General features: G+C 36.5%; 1 protein-coding gene across 1 annotated transcript in view; it reads left to right on the forward strand.

Moving 5' to 3' along the window:
- Positions 1–16,297, forward strand: part of FSTL5 (follistatin like 5) — a 541,528-nt gene that overhangs the window by 399,855 nt on the left and 125,376 nt on the right. The window contains exon 8 of the mRNA XM_084884381.1: positions 7,907–8,027. Coding sequence (XP_084740507.1) covers positions 7,907–8,027 — 121 coding nt within the window. The remainder of the gene's footprint in view (positions 1–7,906; positions 8,028–16,297) is intronic.

The raw sequence follows: 16,297 nt of genomic DNA on the forward strand, positions 1-16,297 counted from the left end.
GGCTGCTATTAACAAAATACTGCAGACTGGGTAGCATGAACAAGAGAAATGTACTTCTCACAGCTCTAAGGCTGAGAAGTCCAAGATCAAGATGCCAGCATATTTATGTCCTGGTGACGGCCCTCTTCCTGGTTCATACCTGATGCCTTCTTCCTTTGTCCTCAATGGTGAAAAGGGCCAGGGATCTCTGTGGGGTTTCAATGAAAGAAACATTAATCCCATTTATGAAGGCCCCACATTCATGACTTAGTCACCTCCAAAGGCCTCCCCTCCTAATACCATCACATTGGGCTCTGGGATTTCAACAGATGAGTTGGGGAGGAGACACATTCAGACCACAGCAGTTGGTGACTTGAAACTTAAAATCAGCATATTTCAGTTTTCTGATATGTAAAATGGGACTAATAATATGAATTTTAAAGAGGCCATTTAAATGATGAAATTTGCCGAAACCGGTTTGACTCAGTGGGTAGAGCGTCTGCCTGCAGACTGAAGGTCCGGGATTTGATTCCGGTCAAGGGCATGTATCGTATTTTCCGGCGTATAAGGCGACATTTGAAACGAATAAAAGCCTGCTCAGATTGGCCAGAGTCAGAGAGGTGGTCTATTAAAAAAAGAACTGGTGTTGCCTCGGAAGTGGGGGATAGTCTTATACAGCGAATATAGGCCTAAACATATGTTTTAACTGTAAAATTAGGGGGTCGTCTTATATGCCGGAAAATACGGTACCTTGGTTGTGGGCACATCCTCAGTGGGGGGTGTGCAAGAGGCAGCTGATCAATGATTCTCTCTCATCGATGTTTCTAACTCTCTATCCCTCTCTCTTCCTCTCTGTAAAAAAATCAAAATATAAAAATAAAGATGAAATTTGATAATTTATTTAAATTACTTAGCACAGTATCTGGCATACTTAAGTGTTCTATAAATATTTATTGGGTTTTATATTAAGTGTAGCAAAAAGATCCATGCTTTATTCAAAGTGGTGAGGGAATATTAGTCTTGCTTATTCAAAAAAAGCTGCCTGAAAAAGTGATTATGAAGTTGTATGTTGAAATAAAATGAATCTGGAAGATATTTCTTCCATTTAGAAGAGGAAAAAACATGAATAAAGATACATCGATTAGAAGAGTTCACCTATATGCTAATTTAGAGAATATTCTAAGTTAAAGGATTTCATGGTGCAGAATAATACAGATAGCAATAAGATGCATTTTAAGTTTTCTCAAGGTTGTATCCTTGGATAATTTTCACATCATTGGGTGTTTAAACATTCTCAAGGTTATATTCTTGGATAATTTTCACATCATTAAGTGAAGGTATCTTTATTAGAGTAAATAGGGAAGAACCATGCTTTCCAGGTAGCTATAAAGAACACATTTATTTCAGATTTTATGAAGATTTAAAAAGGGTTATTTTTTTTTAAAATCTACTTTCAGTTTAGAATATATCAAAATAAACATAATTACAAATAATAGATATACTTTTTGTTTTTACAATTCTTTTCAATTATTCTTGTCCAGTGAAAGGATTCATCTCTGTTCTGACCATGATTTTCTTTTCTTGAGATTAGTCTTTCTCCTATATACATGCTTGTGTGCTTGTCTACCCCATGCATACTGGATATCTTACTATATATTTTAAGCAACCCATTATTACTTTTGGCTCATAATCTGTCTCAAAATATTTTTAAATATATTTTTATTGATTTCAGAGAGGAAAAGAAAGGGATATAGAAACATCAATGATGAGAGAGAATCACTGATGGTCTACCTTCTGGACACTCCTCAGGGGGGATCCATCCCATAACCTGGGAATATTCCCTGACCAGGAACCAAATTGTGACTTTCTGGTTCATAGGTTGAAGCTCAACACTGATGCCTGCCCTCCAGGAATCTGATAATATTTTTAACTCTAGTTACTTGGAATTGATTTCCATGTAAGTTTGGCTTTCCAACATTATATCCTACTACATATTAGCTATTTGCCTTAGTGCTAACTAGAGGCACAGCTATAGTCTAGCCTTTCTGTTTGGCATTTCCATTCTCTAGACTAAGTGCTCTAGTCTATTAGTAGTATTTTTTTAAATTAATTTCTTTATTGATTAAGGTATCACATATTTGTCCTCAACCCCCCAATCTAATCCCCCACCACTCCCCCCCCCCATATTAGTAGTGTTTTTAATAGTAGCCTGTGGTAATGCAGGGAGTTTTATCATACATTTGTATTACACAACAACTTTCTTGTTGGGTTTTAAGCTCCTGTGGTGCATGTCTTGAGGTTTTTTTGTTACTGCAAGAAAATTTCCCCTGGGAGCTGCAGGAATGTGGTCTGATTAATCTTATATAAAACTAGAGGCCCGATGCATGAAGATTCCTGCAAGAATTGGCCTTCCTTCCCCTGGCTCTGGCCGAGCCATCTTTCCACCTACCCATGCTGCCCAGAGGCCCAAGCAGCCTGGAGTGGGCAATGCAGAACACCTGTGTCATTGCCATGGACATGGTGACATTGCACAAGTCTCATGTCCCACCCACCCCTGGGCGCTTGGCACCTGTGTCTGCAAATCAACTCACCATCTTTGTTGGGTCAGTTTGTATACTCACTCCTGATTGGCTGGTAGGTGTTGCAAAGATACAGTAAATTTGCATCTTATTCTTTTATTAGTGAAGATTATCTTGGGAAATTTTATTTGATAATTATTAAGGAAATATACATTGAGTGGCCAGATTATTATGATTTCTCAGTGTGTGTGTGTGTGTGTGTGTGTGTGTGTGTGTGTATGTGTGTGTATAAATATTAGAGGCCTGGTGCATGAATTCATGATGGGATGGGTGGGGTCTGGCCAGCCTGGCCAAGGGGAGGGGACATGGGCAGTTGGCTGGCCTCCCTGCTGGTTGCACTCCTGGTTAGGGGACAATTTGCATATTAGACTTTTATTATATAGGATATACACTGAGTGGCCAGATTATTATGTGTTCAGAGATCATAATAATCTGGCCACTCAGTGTAATTCTTCACTGGCTAATATGATGGCCACAGCATATAGTACGTTTCTCCTTCCCTCCTGCCCTTTCTCCTCTTTAGCCTACCATTTGGACTCCCCTGTCTCTTCCCCCTTCCTTTTCCTCCTCCATCTTTCTTTTCCTCCTCCTCTTATTTTTCTACTTGTTCTTATTCTACTTCTGATTCTCTTCCTCCTCTAATTCCAAATTTTATTCTTATTTTTATTTCCTCACCCCTCTCCCTATTTCTTTCTCTCCTTTCTGCAAGAACATTTTCCTTATTTTTGGGCCCAGGTTTAATAACCCCCAGTAATTTTTTTGATTGCAATCAACTTGTAGTGAGTATAAATCAGAGGAAAGCTATTTTTAACAGAAATGCACATGGCATAAATATGTTAAAATTAGAAACATATAAGGTATACTTTTGTAACACTGTTATGGGAATATCAGTAAGTTATGTTTTGAAGATACAAGTATAAAACATCACAAATGGGGCAAAAAAGTTTTTTTGAACAAATGACACTGACAAAATTACAGTATATTAAAAATGCTCATTAAATAATTATATTTATATAAAGAAAATATTAAAGGGTTAGATACAACTTTTACAAATATAAGGTGATGAGAAGACAATATTGGGAAATATTTACATTAAATCAGAACAAAAAAGGGCTTTCTAAATATAAAGTTGGTATGAGAGAAAAAAAAAAGTCCAAACCAAAAATATTCCACAGAAAATGAAAAGAAGAGCAATACATTAAACAAGCATGGGAATCAACATAAAAAAGTGTAAGTTCAAAAGGTGAAAAAGAAAATAAACATTATTCTTAGAGGGTAAATCTTAGTAGTTACTAAATTTATGGAAAAATCATGACTTTAGTGATATTTGTAATAGAATATATTGAAATTTTCTAATTACATCTTAAGAATGAGTACTACAGCAGCCTCATATTCATCTTCATTCTCTGCCACTGAGAAAGGGAAGAGATGCAGTTGTTGATTTATATTGTAAAATGCTATTGTTTTTAGATCTCAAGAAATTGATCCAGGTTTCCTTCCTTTTCCACCTGTACTCTCACTATAGTTCTAGGCTCTTTTCTTCAGACCTACCCTTGTATTTGACCTTTGTCGTGGACATTTTGTCTTGACTTTCTTCTTTGTTCTCTTTCCTGTCTTTATTCCTAGTTCAGTCTAATGGCTGAGAAGGAAGGCCGTATAGTGTAGGGATTCACAGTATAGGCTCTGGAGTTAGCCTACCTGGAGTCAAATCTTAGTTCTTCTAACTGGAGGTCAAGTGATACTAAGGATAATATTTTATATCTTATTATCCCCCTCTATAATGTTGCAATATTTTAGGAGATTCTCTTTTTGTTGTTCTTATTGTTAATCCTCACCCAAAGATATTTTTCCATTAATTTTTAGAGAAAGTTGAAAGGTAGGAGGGAGACAGAGAGAGAAAAATACCCATGTGAGAGAGACACATCAATTAATTGCCTGCTGCATGCAACCCAGCCTGGGCTGGGATTGCGCCTGCAACCAAGGTACATGCCCTTAACCAAAATGAAACCCAGGACACTTCAGTCCATGGGCTGATGCTCTATCCATTGAGTCACACCAGCTAGGGCAGGAGATTCTCTTCATATGGGGTTGATATATGGCTCAGATATTTCTAATTTACTTAGAGCAGTATCTGGCATACAATAACTGTTGTATATATAAGGATCAAAATGCAATGCTTTTAAAAATATTTTGCATACTAGATAATCTGTTCTTATTTTCCTTCTCATGCTTACAATGTTTTGTAATATAGAAGTATTATTATATAAATATATTGATAATTATTTCTTGATTTATAACTTTTCTATACTGAATAAAGATTTCATTCGCCAAAATGATAATTTTATTTTAGTATATTCATTTTTTATATTTAAGTACTTTATGTATTATAAGATATGTTGATAACAACTTTATTGAAATATGATTCTGATAGTATAAAATTAATCCCTTTAATGGTTTTAGGATAGACACAAAATTTTGCAGCCATTATGGCTATCAAAGTTTAGAACATTTCTATCATTCCAAAAAGTATTTCATATATTTAGCAGCCATTTCCCATCTCCTATTCCCCTCTCTACTGGTAAACTTTAATTTATTTTCTGTCTCTATAGGACTGGGTTATTCATGTTGTAAGATATATCAGTACCTTATTCCCTTTTATTGACAAATAATGTTTTATTGTATGTAAATATGCCACTATGTGTATATCTATTCATCAATTGATAGGTATTCAGTTGTTTTTACTTTTTGATTATTATAAATTAGTGCGACTATGAATTTTCTATGCATAATTGGTGTGTAGAAATATTTTTTGTGTGTTTTTTGCTGTTTTTAATCCCCACCTGAAGACGTTTTTCCCCCCATTGCTTCTTAGAGAGAGTGGAAGGGAGGGAGGAAGGGAGAGAGAGAGAGAGAAAGATAGCAAGAGAGAAAGATAGAGAGGGAGAGAGGGAGGGACATCAATGTAGAAGATACATTGATTGGTTGCCTTCTGCATGTGCCTGCAACCCAGGTACATGCCTTGACTGGGAATCAAACTCATGACCTTTGGTGCATTTTTTTTTGTGTGTGTGTGTATGCCTAGGAATTAAACTGTTAGAGACATCATGACCCTTTCTTTAACTTTTAAGGAATGGCCAAGCTGTTATCCAAAGTAGTTATACTATTTAATATTCCTACCAACAACATTTGAAGATTCTAGTGTTTCCTAATGTCCTCATACAATTGCATTGTCAGGGTTTTGTTTTGTTTTGTTTGCCAGTCTAGAGGATGTTAACTGGTATCTCATAGTGGTTTTTATTTGCATTTCCCTAATGACTAATGGTGTTGAACAGCCTTTTATGTGCTTACTAGAGGCCCAGCACATGAAAATTCATGCACTGAAGTGGGGTCCTTCAGGCCGGCGCTGGGCAGTTGGGGGGCTGAGGAGACTGGGGGACTCCAGAGGCATGCACACTGGCAGGGCTAAAGGGACTGCTTGCTGCCATCTTGCAGCTGTTGGCACCACCATCTTTGAGGGTGTGGTAGTCAACTAACCTATTCCCTCCTTATTGACTGTGTTTGCTGCCATCTTTGTGAGGTTGTGATGGTCAATTAGCATATTCCCTATTTATTAGATAGTATATTTCCCATTGTAAATTGCTCATTCAAATCCTTTACCCATTGTCTTAATAGGATTATTTATGTGTTTAATTTCGTAGTTCATTATATATTCTGGATGCAAGAACCATATGAGACAGATAATTTGAGAATTCTCCCATTCTTTGTGGTAGTTTTCATTTTTATTTACTTAATTGTTTACTTTCATGATAGTGTTCTTTGGGGAGCAAAAGTTTCTATTTTGATGCAGTATAATTGATCTATTTTTCTTTAGTTTGCTGCGCATGGTCATGGAAACCTTTCCTCAGTTGTCTTAGTGGTGAGCTAATGATCAGACAGAGATTTAATTAAATACCTTAGATAAGTAAATCCTCCAGACTTTGCTGAGGTGCTCTACTTCAGTTTATTGACATATGCTGAATGCTCCTAACAGCATTTACAAATCTGCCTTTGTCTTCACAAAGGTCAGTCAGAGATGAGGGATTAGGGATTCTCTAATATATATTTTCTGATCATGGGTACAACCCTGCACATTTGTATGTTCTTCTATATTCCCAGGATTATACAGATCTTTTTAAATCTCCCTGTGAACATCCCATTTGTTTTTTATTTTATGTTTATGTTGTTGTGGTGGTGCCTGTTGTTATCCATAATTAGTAAGTAGCTACATGTTAGACAACTGTTTTTTGTGTGTGTGTGTTTTGTTTGTTTGTTTTTTAAAAGGCCTTTTTGGGCAGAGGATTTCACACAGATGAGGTCTTGGAGAAGTTCTACACTTGTTGTTAGCCCTCAGGTGTTTGATAGGATGATGAGTTAGGAAGCTGGTCAGTCAAGACTTCCAGAGCAGCTGTGGAGAGAGGGATGACATAAATCCCAGTATTTATGGAGATTCAGCATCTTTTTTTACCCAGGTTTTTTTGTTTTGTTTTATATAAATAATTGACATTCATATATACATAATGGTTTGATTCACATATATTATAAAGTGATTAATACAATTTGTGGTCTGTGGTTTGGTGTGAGCTTTTGCCTATTCCCAGAATTTTAAAAAAGTTGGTTTTAACAAATTTGCCAATATATCCATTGTTTTCATGGAAGAAAAGACTTTCCAGTCTTTACTGTTACAAAGTTGTTTTTTAGATTTCATTTTGACAAAGAAGTGAAATTTCCCCCTTTCTTTATTCCAAAATGTTTATGTAATTGTTCCCATAGTTTTGAAATATTATGGTAATTTTTTCTATTATATTGATTTTTCTGAGTTTTAAAAAATCCTGATCTATCAGTATGGCTATAAATTTTATCTATGACCACCCTGTTTAATTTTTTTCTGGTTAAATATATAATTATAGGATATAAAACAAAATGAACAATTACAAGAGTGAATAATGTAATTAAGAGCTCTTGTTTTAGCTACAACTAAGAAAAAACATAGTATATCTTTATACATTAAAAATGTAAACTGGATTAGAAAAAATATGTGGGAATTGGGTTAATTTACACGTAACTTTATATACTTCATATAAATACTAAAAAGCTATGTTTATAAATGAAATTATACTTTTTAAACAAAACATGTCTTACAAAAGTGGTTATTACTGGTCTCCTAGCTTTATATGAGTTTCATGATTATTTTGATAATTAGAACAATACTTTACTCTCTTTACTTTGCTTCTGAGTACACTTTTTAAAATTGCTTAAAATATATTCAATACAATCAGGTTACTTTTGAAATTTTACTTTTTTATCTATAGGACTTTGGAGATGATGGATCCTTGTATATTACTAAGGTTACCACAACTCACATGGGCAACTACACCTGCTATGCAGATGGCTATGAACAAGTCTATCAGACTCACATCTTCCAAGTGAATGGTAAGAATTGTGATGTTGCTATAATTACTTTTTGCTTTGTTAGATAGTCGAGGAGCATTGTTGTTGACTGGGAAATTAAGGCTTAATTTTTTTAAAAGTATTTGGACTTACTGTTAATGCAAAACTTTTTTCATTTTAAAACAGTGTTTGAGTTGAATAAATACTGTAAGCTGTACCACTTTTCTCATCAGGAATCATTGCAAAGTATCTCATTCTAACTAAAAATGTAAAGCAAAGAAAGTTGAAATTAGCTTTTAAGTTTAAGAATATCAACAAATAAGCAACCATATAAATTTTAGAAACTGAAAAAAAGAAACATTTAAAAATGTAACCAGATCATCTATTTCACTTATCTCAGTAATGATATAGGAAACATTATCTATAGCAAAATTTGTACTCTTAATGGTTAATTTGATAGCTATGAACATTGACCAACTAAGCTGATATCATTCTTATAATCAAAGCTTTGCTTTCTTTCTTATTTAATTCAAATTTTAGTTATTTAGTGGAATTGGTGATATACAATTGCATGTTTGATTAATACATACTGATTCATTTTCATACTACAATAATAAAATGTAAATTTTAATTCATCCTGTGATTTATAAAATGAAGGCAGAAACTCCCTAGGCTTCTAGACATTAAGGAATAATGATGTCTTAGAGCTCCCTCTTCCCCACTATCAGTCTTAATATTATGAATTAATTAAGAGAAATTCAATACATTAGTCTCCCTTTATCTGCAGAGAATGAACCCCCAGCGTGTGCCTGAAAGCACAGATAGTACTGAACCCTATATATACTATGTTCTTTCCTATATATACCTATGATAAAGTTTGATTTATAAATTAGGAACAGTAAGAGCTTAACAAAGGTAACTATAAATAAAGTAGATAGAACAACTATAACTCTATGCTATAGTAAAAGTTATTGGAGTATGGCCATTTGTTTCAGAGTTTTCCTTATTGAAGTCTTTGTATAGGCTCAGTGTTCCCATTAATAGGAACACGTTTTCTATTTGTGTTTTCTACACACAGAATTAGCACATAATTAATGCCTTTTCCATCTTAATTAAGCACTAATTGTGCACTATGGCTATCACTTTTGTACTTTGAATTGTGAGCAAAAACAAGAAGGAATTTCTTTTGTCTTCACAATTTTACAGCTAGAAGATACTGGATTACTCTAGATTTTAGCAACCTCAGCACACAATTATTTTCTTATTAAATTGAGAACACTCACCTTTTCACTTCATGGAGGCACTTGCTTCTAGCTTCTCTTTGGCATATCTGAATTGCCAACATCACTACTCTCCTGTTTTGGGGCCATTATTAAGTAAAATAAGTGTGACTTAAAGACAAGCACTTTGATTCCATGACAGATGATCTGATAACCAAGACAGCTACTAAGTGAGTAATGGTCAGGGAGGGTATACAGTGTGGAGATCTGGATAAAGAGATGATTTATGGTCTGAGCAGGTGTATTGATGCTGTTGGATATTTCATCAAGCTACTCAGAACTATGCGTAGTTAAAATTTATGAGTGGTTTATTTGGGGCATTTTAATTTTCATATTTTCAGACCTCAGTTGACCGCAGGTAACTGAAACTGTGGGAACAAAACTGCAGAGAAGAGAGTAACTGCTGCATTAGGAGTGATTGCCTAGGCTGAGCACGGATGCTTTCCCTGTTCCAGGAACAAAAAAAATCACTGAAGTTGGGAGTAAAATCAGTCTCTTCTATTACCCCCTACTGCATGTATTCTACTTCAAAGTCCTTGGTATAAATGTTGAAGGATAGGATTTGGGAAAAGGAACAATCATATTACCATTACTGAACATTAGTTGAAGGTGAACAGAGAGAGGGACCTGCAGTAGTTAGAAAATGATGTGAAGCCAAAAAGAGGGAGTTTTAGAAAATTACAGATGTGGTCCTTTTTTATGCTGGGGTAAATCCCAGCATAAATTCCAGTAAATGTTACTGGACTATTCCTTTTGCATGTGTGCATTAGAAGATATGAACAGGAGCTTACAGCAAAGAGAATAAGGGTATATTTTTAGGAAGTGGTCCCTGCCCTGAGATACAGGTGAGCTAATGCTCAAAGACCTGGCTCCCTGATAGCTTTGAGGGTATGGGTTATATGGGGAGAAACTACTAATCACAGTGACTAAGGGAGTTAGAGTCATGGTCAGGGTTGGGTCTCTACTGATTAGTCAGTTGTAGGGTAGGGAATAATTGATCAGTGCGCCTTATCCTGATTGACGTTCAATCCATGATGTTGATTTGTCTGGTTTCCTGCTTTTCTGAAGCTGGATTGGCCAATGGGAGGAAAAGAAGACTTATGTAATACTTTAAACAATAAAGAAGTAAAAAATAAAGTTTAAAATTAAATAAACAACACAAAACAGTAAAGCACAACTGAAGCCTAGCTGTCATCTCTAGTTTGACTGGAAATTTTCCTCTGGAGTCAACAGACCTGAGACTATGTTCCCAAAATAATTTGATGCCAACCAGAACCTCTTTGTCCTGAGGGCTTACTAATTAAGGGAGTGGCTGTAAAGGGAGAAAGAGGCAGGTGGTGAATCAGGGTGCTGGATGTGGCCAGTGTGAATCAAAAGGAAAGAAAAGAGAAAAGGTCATATTTAAGAAATGAAGTTTATGCGCATTGCATAAAAATGAAAAGCAACTCATTTAAGAGAAAAGGGAATAATTGCAGTAGTTGAGTCCTTAAAGAGTTGATGTAATGTAGTTAATCCAATGGAAGAATTGGTGTTTGGAAAATGAATAGTTAATCTATTAAAACAGTGAGCAAGACAGACTGGGAACAAGCCCTACGGGTGGGAGCACATGGAATTCATCTTTACATTACTTGGGGTTTTTCCAGTGCAGTCTGGAATACCAACTATTGGAAATGAGGAATTTGTGAGAACATTGGTGGTTTGAGAAAGGGTAATTTTATAAAACTAGAAATTCATGCAAGGGCCTCAGCCCTCAGAGCCTTGGCTTCATCCAGATCATTCTGCTGTCCAGTCTAATTAGCATATTAGCTATTTATTATGTTGGACTAGAGGCCCAGTGTACAAAACTCATACACAGAGGAATGGGGAAAAGAGGGTGTCCCCTCAGTCCAGCCTGGACCCTCTCCAGTCTGGACCACTTGGGGGGATGTCCAACTGGCAGTTGGACATCCCTATCATAATCCAGGAGCATTGGCTTCTAACTGCTCACCTGCCTGCCTGCCTGATCACCCCTAACTGCCCCCCCCCCTGCCAGCCTGGTCACCCCCAAATGACCTTCCCCACTAGACCTGCCACAGCTCACTGTCCCCCCTGCAGGCCTGGTCACTCTTAACTGTCCCCAATATTGGCCTGGTCACCACAACTGCCCACCTCTGGCCTGGTCACCCTAATTGTCCCCCGTGCCAGCCTGGTTGCCCCTCACTACCCCTCACTGCCTCTGCGTGCTGGTCTGTTCATCCCTAATTGTCCCCAACTGCCAGCCAGGTCTCCCCCAACTGCCCCTTCCCTGACAGCCTGGTTGCTCCTAACTGTCCCCCCACTAGCCTGGTCACCCCTTACTGCCCTGCCTACCGGTCTGGTTTCTCCCAATTGCTCCCCAACTGGTCTGGTTGCCCCAAACTGCCCCCTCTCCCCCCACCAGCCTGGTCACCCTCAGCTGCCCCCCCTGCTGGCATAGTCGCCCCTCACTGCACCCCTCTACTAGCCTAGTCACTCCACGCAGCCTTGCTAACCCTCCTACTGGCCTGGTCGCCCCATGCAACCTGCTGTTCAGTTGTTACTGTGAGGGTGTCATGACCAATTTGCATATTATCCTTTTATTAGTATAAATACTTACCTTTTAGGACAAGGTGGTGATGGAAATAAGCAGTATGTAGTTGTTATGTTGGGCAGATCTTTGGGAGTTCTTGAGAAGATATACAATATATTCAAATGTTTTTATTCAGTGTGTTGGCTGTGAATTTACAATGAGGAAAAAAAGTGATTTGAATTTAACCAGCATTTTATTTTTGTCAGGTAAGTGACAGAGAGAGACATAGAAAAGAAAGTTAATCAAGTTTATAAAAGAAGGATTATAATAAGTGGCCACAGAATTAGTGGTAGGGTAAGGGAAGAAGTGAGACCATGAGAAATGTGAGATTAAGTAAAGAAAATTATTATACTTTCCAAATTGACCAGGTAATAATACAATGGGTTACAAGGGAGAAAAAACACAAATAACTTCACTCAAGGCATTTTCTTAAGGCATTTGGCAATTTCTGTTTATCAGAACTACTTTAAATTAGATTAAGTCTGTATAAAAAATATATGGACCATAAAGTTTTGACAAATGTTTGGGCAGCTCAGCAGTTCTAAATCTAACTTGCCAGATCTGGCTTTAGCTAAAAAGGAGAAATGAAGTATAAAATAACACTAATTCATCAAATTGAAATATAATTGATTAAAAACTTGTTCTGATGCATTTTTATCAATGAGAGAAGATAATAACTGCATTTTAAGAATAATTTTTAATAGTTAAACCTATTTGAAGGGCCAAAGAACAGTAAAAACAAATTGTGTATCAGTGAGAAATTGCCTTTGGCTTCTATAATAGAGACCCCAAATAATAGGAACATTTTGCTACGGTGTGTTTTTATTATGGGGGACCAGGAAACCTTTACTTTGGGGGAAGAGAATGGGAAGGGTTTTTTTTTTTTTTTTTATCATTCAGATTGCCTCTTCCTTCTATGGGGATGGTGAGGGTCTACCTGGCAGATTACTTTACTGATGTGTAACCAAAAACTTTTAGACTGACTGATTAAGAGAGGTTGAAAATGCAATTAGATCAGATATTAAATCTAGGTTTGGTATCATGGACTTTTATGGTAGCACCAGTGACACCATTTTGGGCCTGTGGTTTTCCTCCTTAACATAACACTTTCTAATAAAATATTTTGAAATAATAGAATTAGCTACAAAATAAAAGCCTTATAAGAGAATTGTTAAACAAGCCATTTCTTCCTTCTTTTGTGTGTTTGTTTATTTCCTTTGGGTTTAAGTTGTTTTATATTTGACATAACTTCAAACATATGTTTTTATGTATAAATAAGTATAGTAAACTTGAGATCACTCAGAATAGTGTTGCAGTTCAACCAAAAAAGAATACTTAGGAATGAACTTTCACAATGGAAAAATACAAAGAAAATGCAAATTAGATAGGCAAATTGCACATTTATGGACCTAATAAATCTCTAAAACTAGTTTAATTCATTTTCCCTTCTCCATCCACTTTTCAGAAAAGGTTAAAAAGACCTTTAGAAAATTAGATTTTCATAGGGAATTTAGCATATTTATCTTAACAATTTGTCAATTAGTAATAAAAATAAAATATATCATTGATTACCATAAAAAGCTCTGAAAATACAAGTTAATGGAATTTGTGAAAAAGTGTTTTTGAAGTGCAGTCTATTTAAATATCCCATGGTGCAAGTCAAATAAAAGTCTATCAAACTGATTTTTTTCAAACAATGCAAAATTAGATCATTGAAATATGAGAGTGATTCTGTGTCCTTGCCAGAAGAAATGTTATGTATAAATCAAAGGTGCTTGACTCTACCAGTGGAATTCATTTCATGCTTTTCTTTTTCTTTTTACATAAAGCAAATTGCCTTTAGATTTTCATCTTATGATACAGAAAGCTTGATATCTTCAGTGTTTACACTACCCTCTGGGCAGAAAGCTTGTCCATATTCACCATGGGCCTATTTCTAGTTCATATTGTTTAAGACTTCACACATAATATCAAGTGCATTTTTTTTTTCATGTTAGAAATTTCTATACAAGACTGCTGGTTTTCTAGGGTGCCTATATAGAATATCCCTATTTTCCCCCTTTAAAGTTAGAAAGTGTCTTAAATGTAAGGTAATAATGGGCAGCTTCCTTAGCCTCATAGAGTGGAATTTTCTTATCCATTCATACGCAGGCTGCCCTACTAACCTTGCCAATCATTTTGTTTCACCAAAGTGGGGTTGGAAATAAAACCTTCCTGCAAACAGTAAGATCCTGAAAGGAGGAAGTGAGAGCCTTCCTTTGTCCTTCTTGGTCATCCTCCCACTGTGAGTTATTAAAGGATGGGAGAGAGAGAGAAGGATTACTCTGTCTCAGTGATTCTCCAACTTTGGTTCTTGGGCAGCCAGCATCAGCCAGTTGTTTTAAATGCAAATTATCAGGACAGGATGTGCCATCCCTATGGAATCAGAGGCTCTGGGCAAGAGATAGAATAACAAACACTCCTGATGATTTTGACTATAATGTTTGAGAACTGCTGCTCAAACAGTTGTATTGGCCAGAAACATGAGGAGTGGGAGAGTGTGTTTCTTCTGCATATTCTCCAGCTTTATTCTCTTTTGACTTGAAACTAAGTTTATAGTGAACTCAGGGAGTCACTCTTCCTTAGGGGTCAGAGATCAGACATGTCTTAAATCAGTCTTACCCCTCATGAGGTCCTGCAGCAAACAACCTTGACTTCTTTCTCCAAACCCTGCACTGACCACCTCAGCTGTGGTGGAGGTCTTTTGACAGCTTGTACTGTAGAAACCAGTCTTTTTGCCATTTTTTTTAACTTTATTTGATCCAGGAAACTTTGTCAGATGCATTTATGGTAGCTCAAATGTGCCAGGTGTTTAATGCCCTCAAGACAGTCCTTAACCAAGAAGGGACACAGTCAATGAGTAAGAAGCTCAGCTTTCCACCCATTCTGTGGGCAGATTGTGAGCTGCCTTGTACATGATTCTTCAGAGGGTCTACATTGGAATTGAGCTACTTTTGTTCAGAATAATAACATGCTCATGAATATCATGAATTTCCTTCCTTTCTTGCTTCCTTGCTTCCTCCCTTTCTCCCTCCTCTCTCTCCCTTCCTCTCTCTCTCTCTCCCTCTCTCTCTCTCTCTCTCTCTCTCTCTCTCTCTCTCTCTCTCTCTCTCTCTCTTTCTCTCTCTCTCTCTCTCTCTCTCATTTTTCTTAGCCTTTATCTTACTTTTCCCTCTTTTTAGCCCATGCTTCCTGGGATCACTTCTGAAATCAACTATCTGAACCTAACTAATTTTCTCAGAGCTACTCTTGGGGACACTCCTACTTAGAAAAGGCCTTATCCTAGTTACTATTGCTGCCCTTTTGTAGTCCCCCCTGAGAACTACTGGTGGGCATTATATGTTTGCTCCCAGAAGGCTTTTAAACATGATAGAAAGTACATTAATTTATGAACTCCACGGCCAAAAATACTTTCTCTCTATTATTTCCTATGCTAAATTATGTCCAGTTATGTATTCAGTAGAGCTCTTTAGATCTTCAATTAGATTAAACCATGACAGCCTGATACTTTAATTATGCAATAGCGAGAGCATAGAGATGCTCAAAATTTAATATGTAATTTATTATATTCCCAGAAATAAAATTTCAAAGATTAAAGTTCAAAATAAATTAGCCCAAAGTAATTAATATCCAAAATTAAATTCTTGCAACATAAAATTTAAAGAAAGTCCAAATGGTTTAAAGTAAGTATATCCTAAAGAACCAAGTTCTTCTCTGATATCCTTTACAATGAGAGAGGTCCTTGATAAGTTTATTGCTTTGGGACTTCACCATATATATGTATGTTAAGCTAATTCTCACTGGACTTAAAGGTGTCATCATGCAATTTGTTTTCAAATGGTTATATTAGTTCTATATTCATTTATTTCCTTGTATTCTATTTTCTGTTAGGTTGCATAAATTTTAGAATTCTATCATTTTTCTACTGTTGACTTATTAGTTGTACCTGTTTTTTAATTTTTATTTTGAAAGTGAATCTGTAAGGTACTTTTACAATATACAACTTATATCACTATGTCTTATCTCCCCCACCTCTCCCTTTAATGCATGCATATAAGAATAACCAATGGTTGCAAAACATTGGAGGGGTGAGGGCATGTATGGGAGTAGGGTGGGAGGGGCAATGGTAAGATATGTATACATATAATACTACCTAATAAAAGAGCAATATGCAAATTAACCATCACTCCACTACACCCACCAGCCACACCCACCAGCCAATCATAGTGAATATGCAAATTAACCCCAACCAAGATGGCTGCCGCCATAGAGAGTAGGAGGGAGGCTTGGGTTTCCCAGGCAATGGAGGAAACCAAGCTTTGCACACGCCCTGGCCAGTCCAGGCCTCCACTCAAGGATAGAAAGTTTCAGTTATAGAAGATAAATCTCAAGAAATATGGCAGCAG

The sequence above is a fragment of the Pipistrellus hanaki genome (genome assembly GCF_964339955.1).
Source record: "Pipistrellus hanaki genome assembly, chromosome: 5".
NCBI lineage: Eukaryota > Metazoa > Chordata > Mammalia > Chiroptera > Vespertilionidae > Pipistrellus > Pipistrellus hanaki.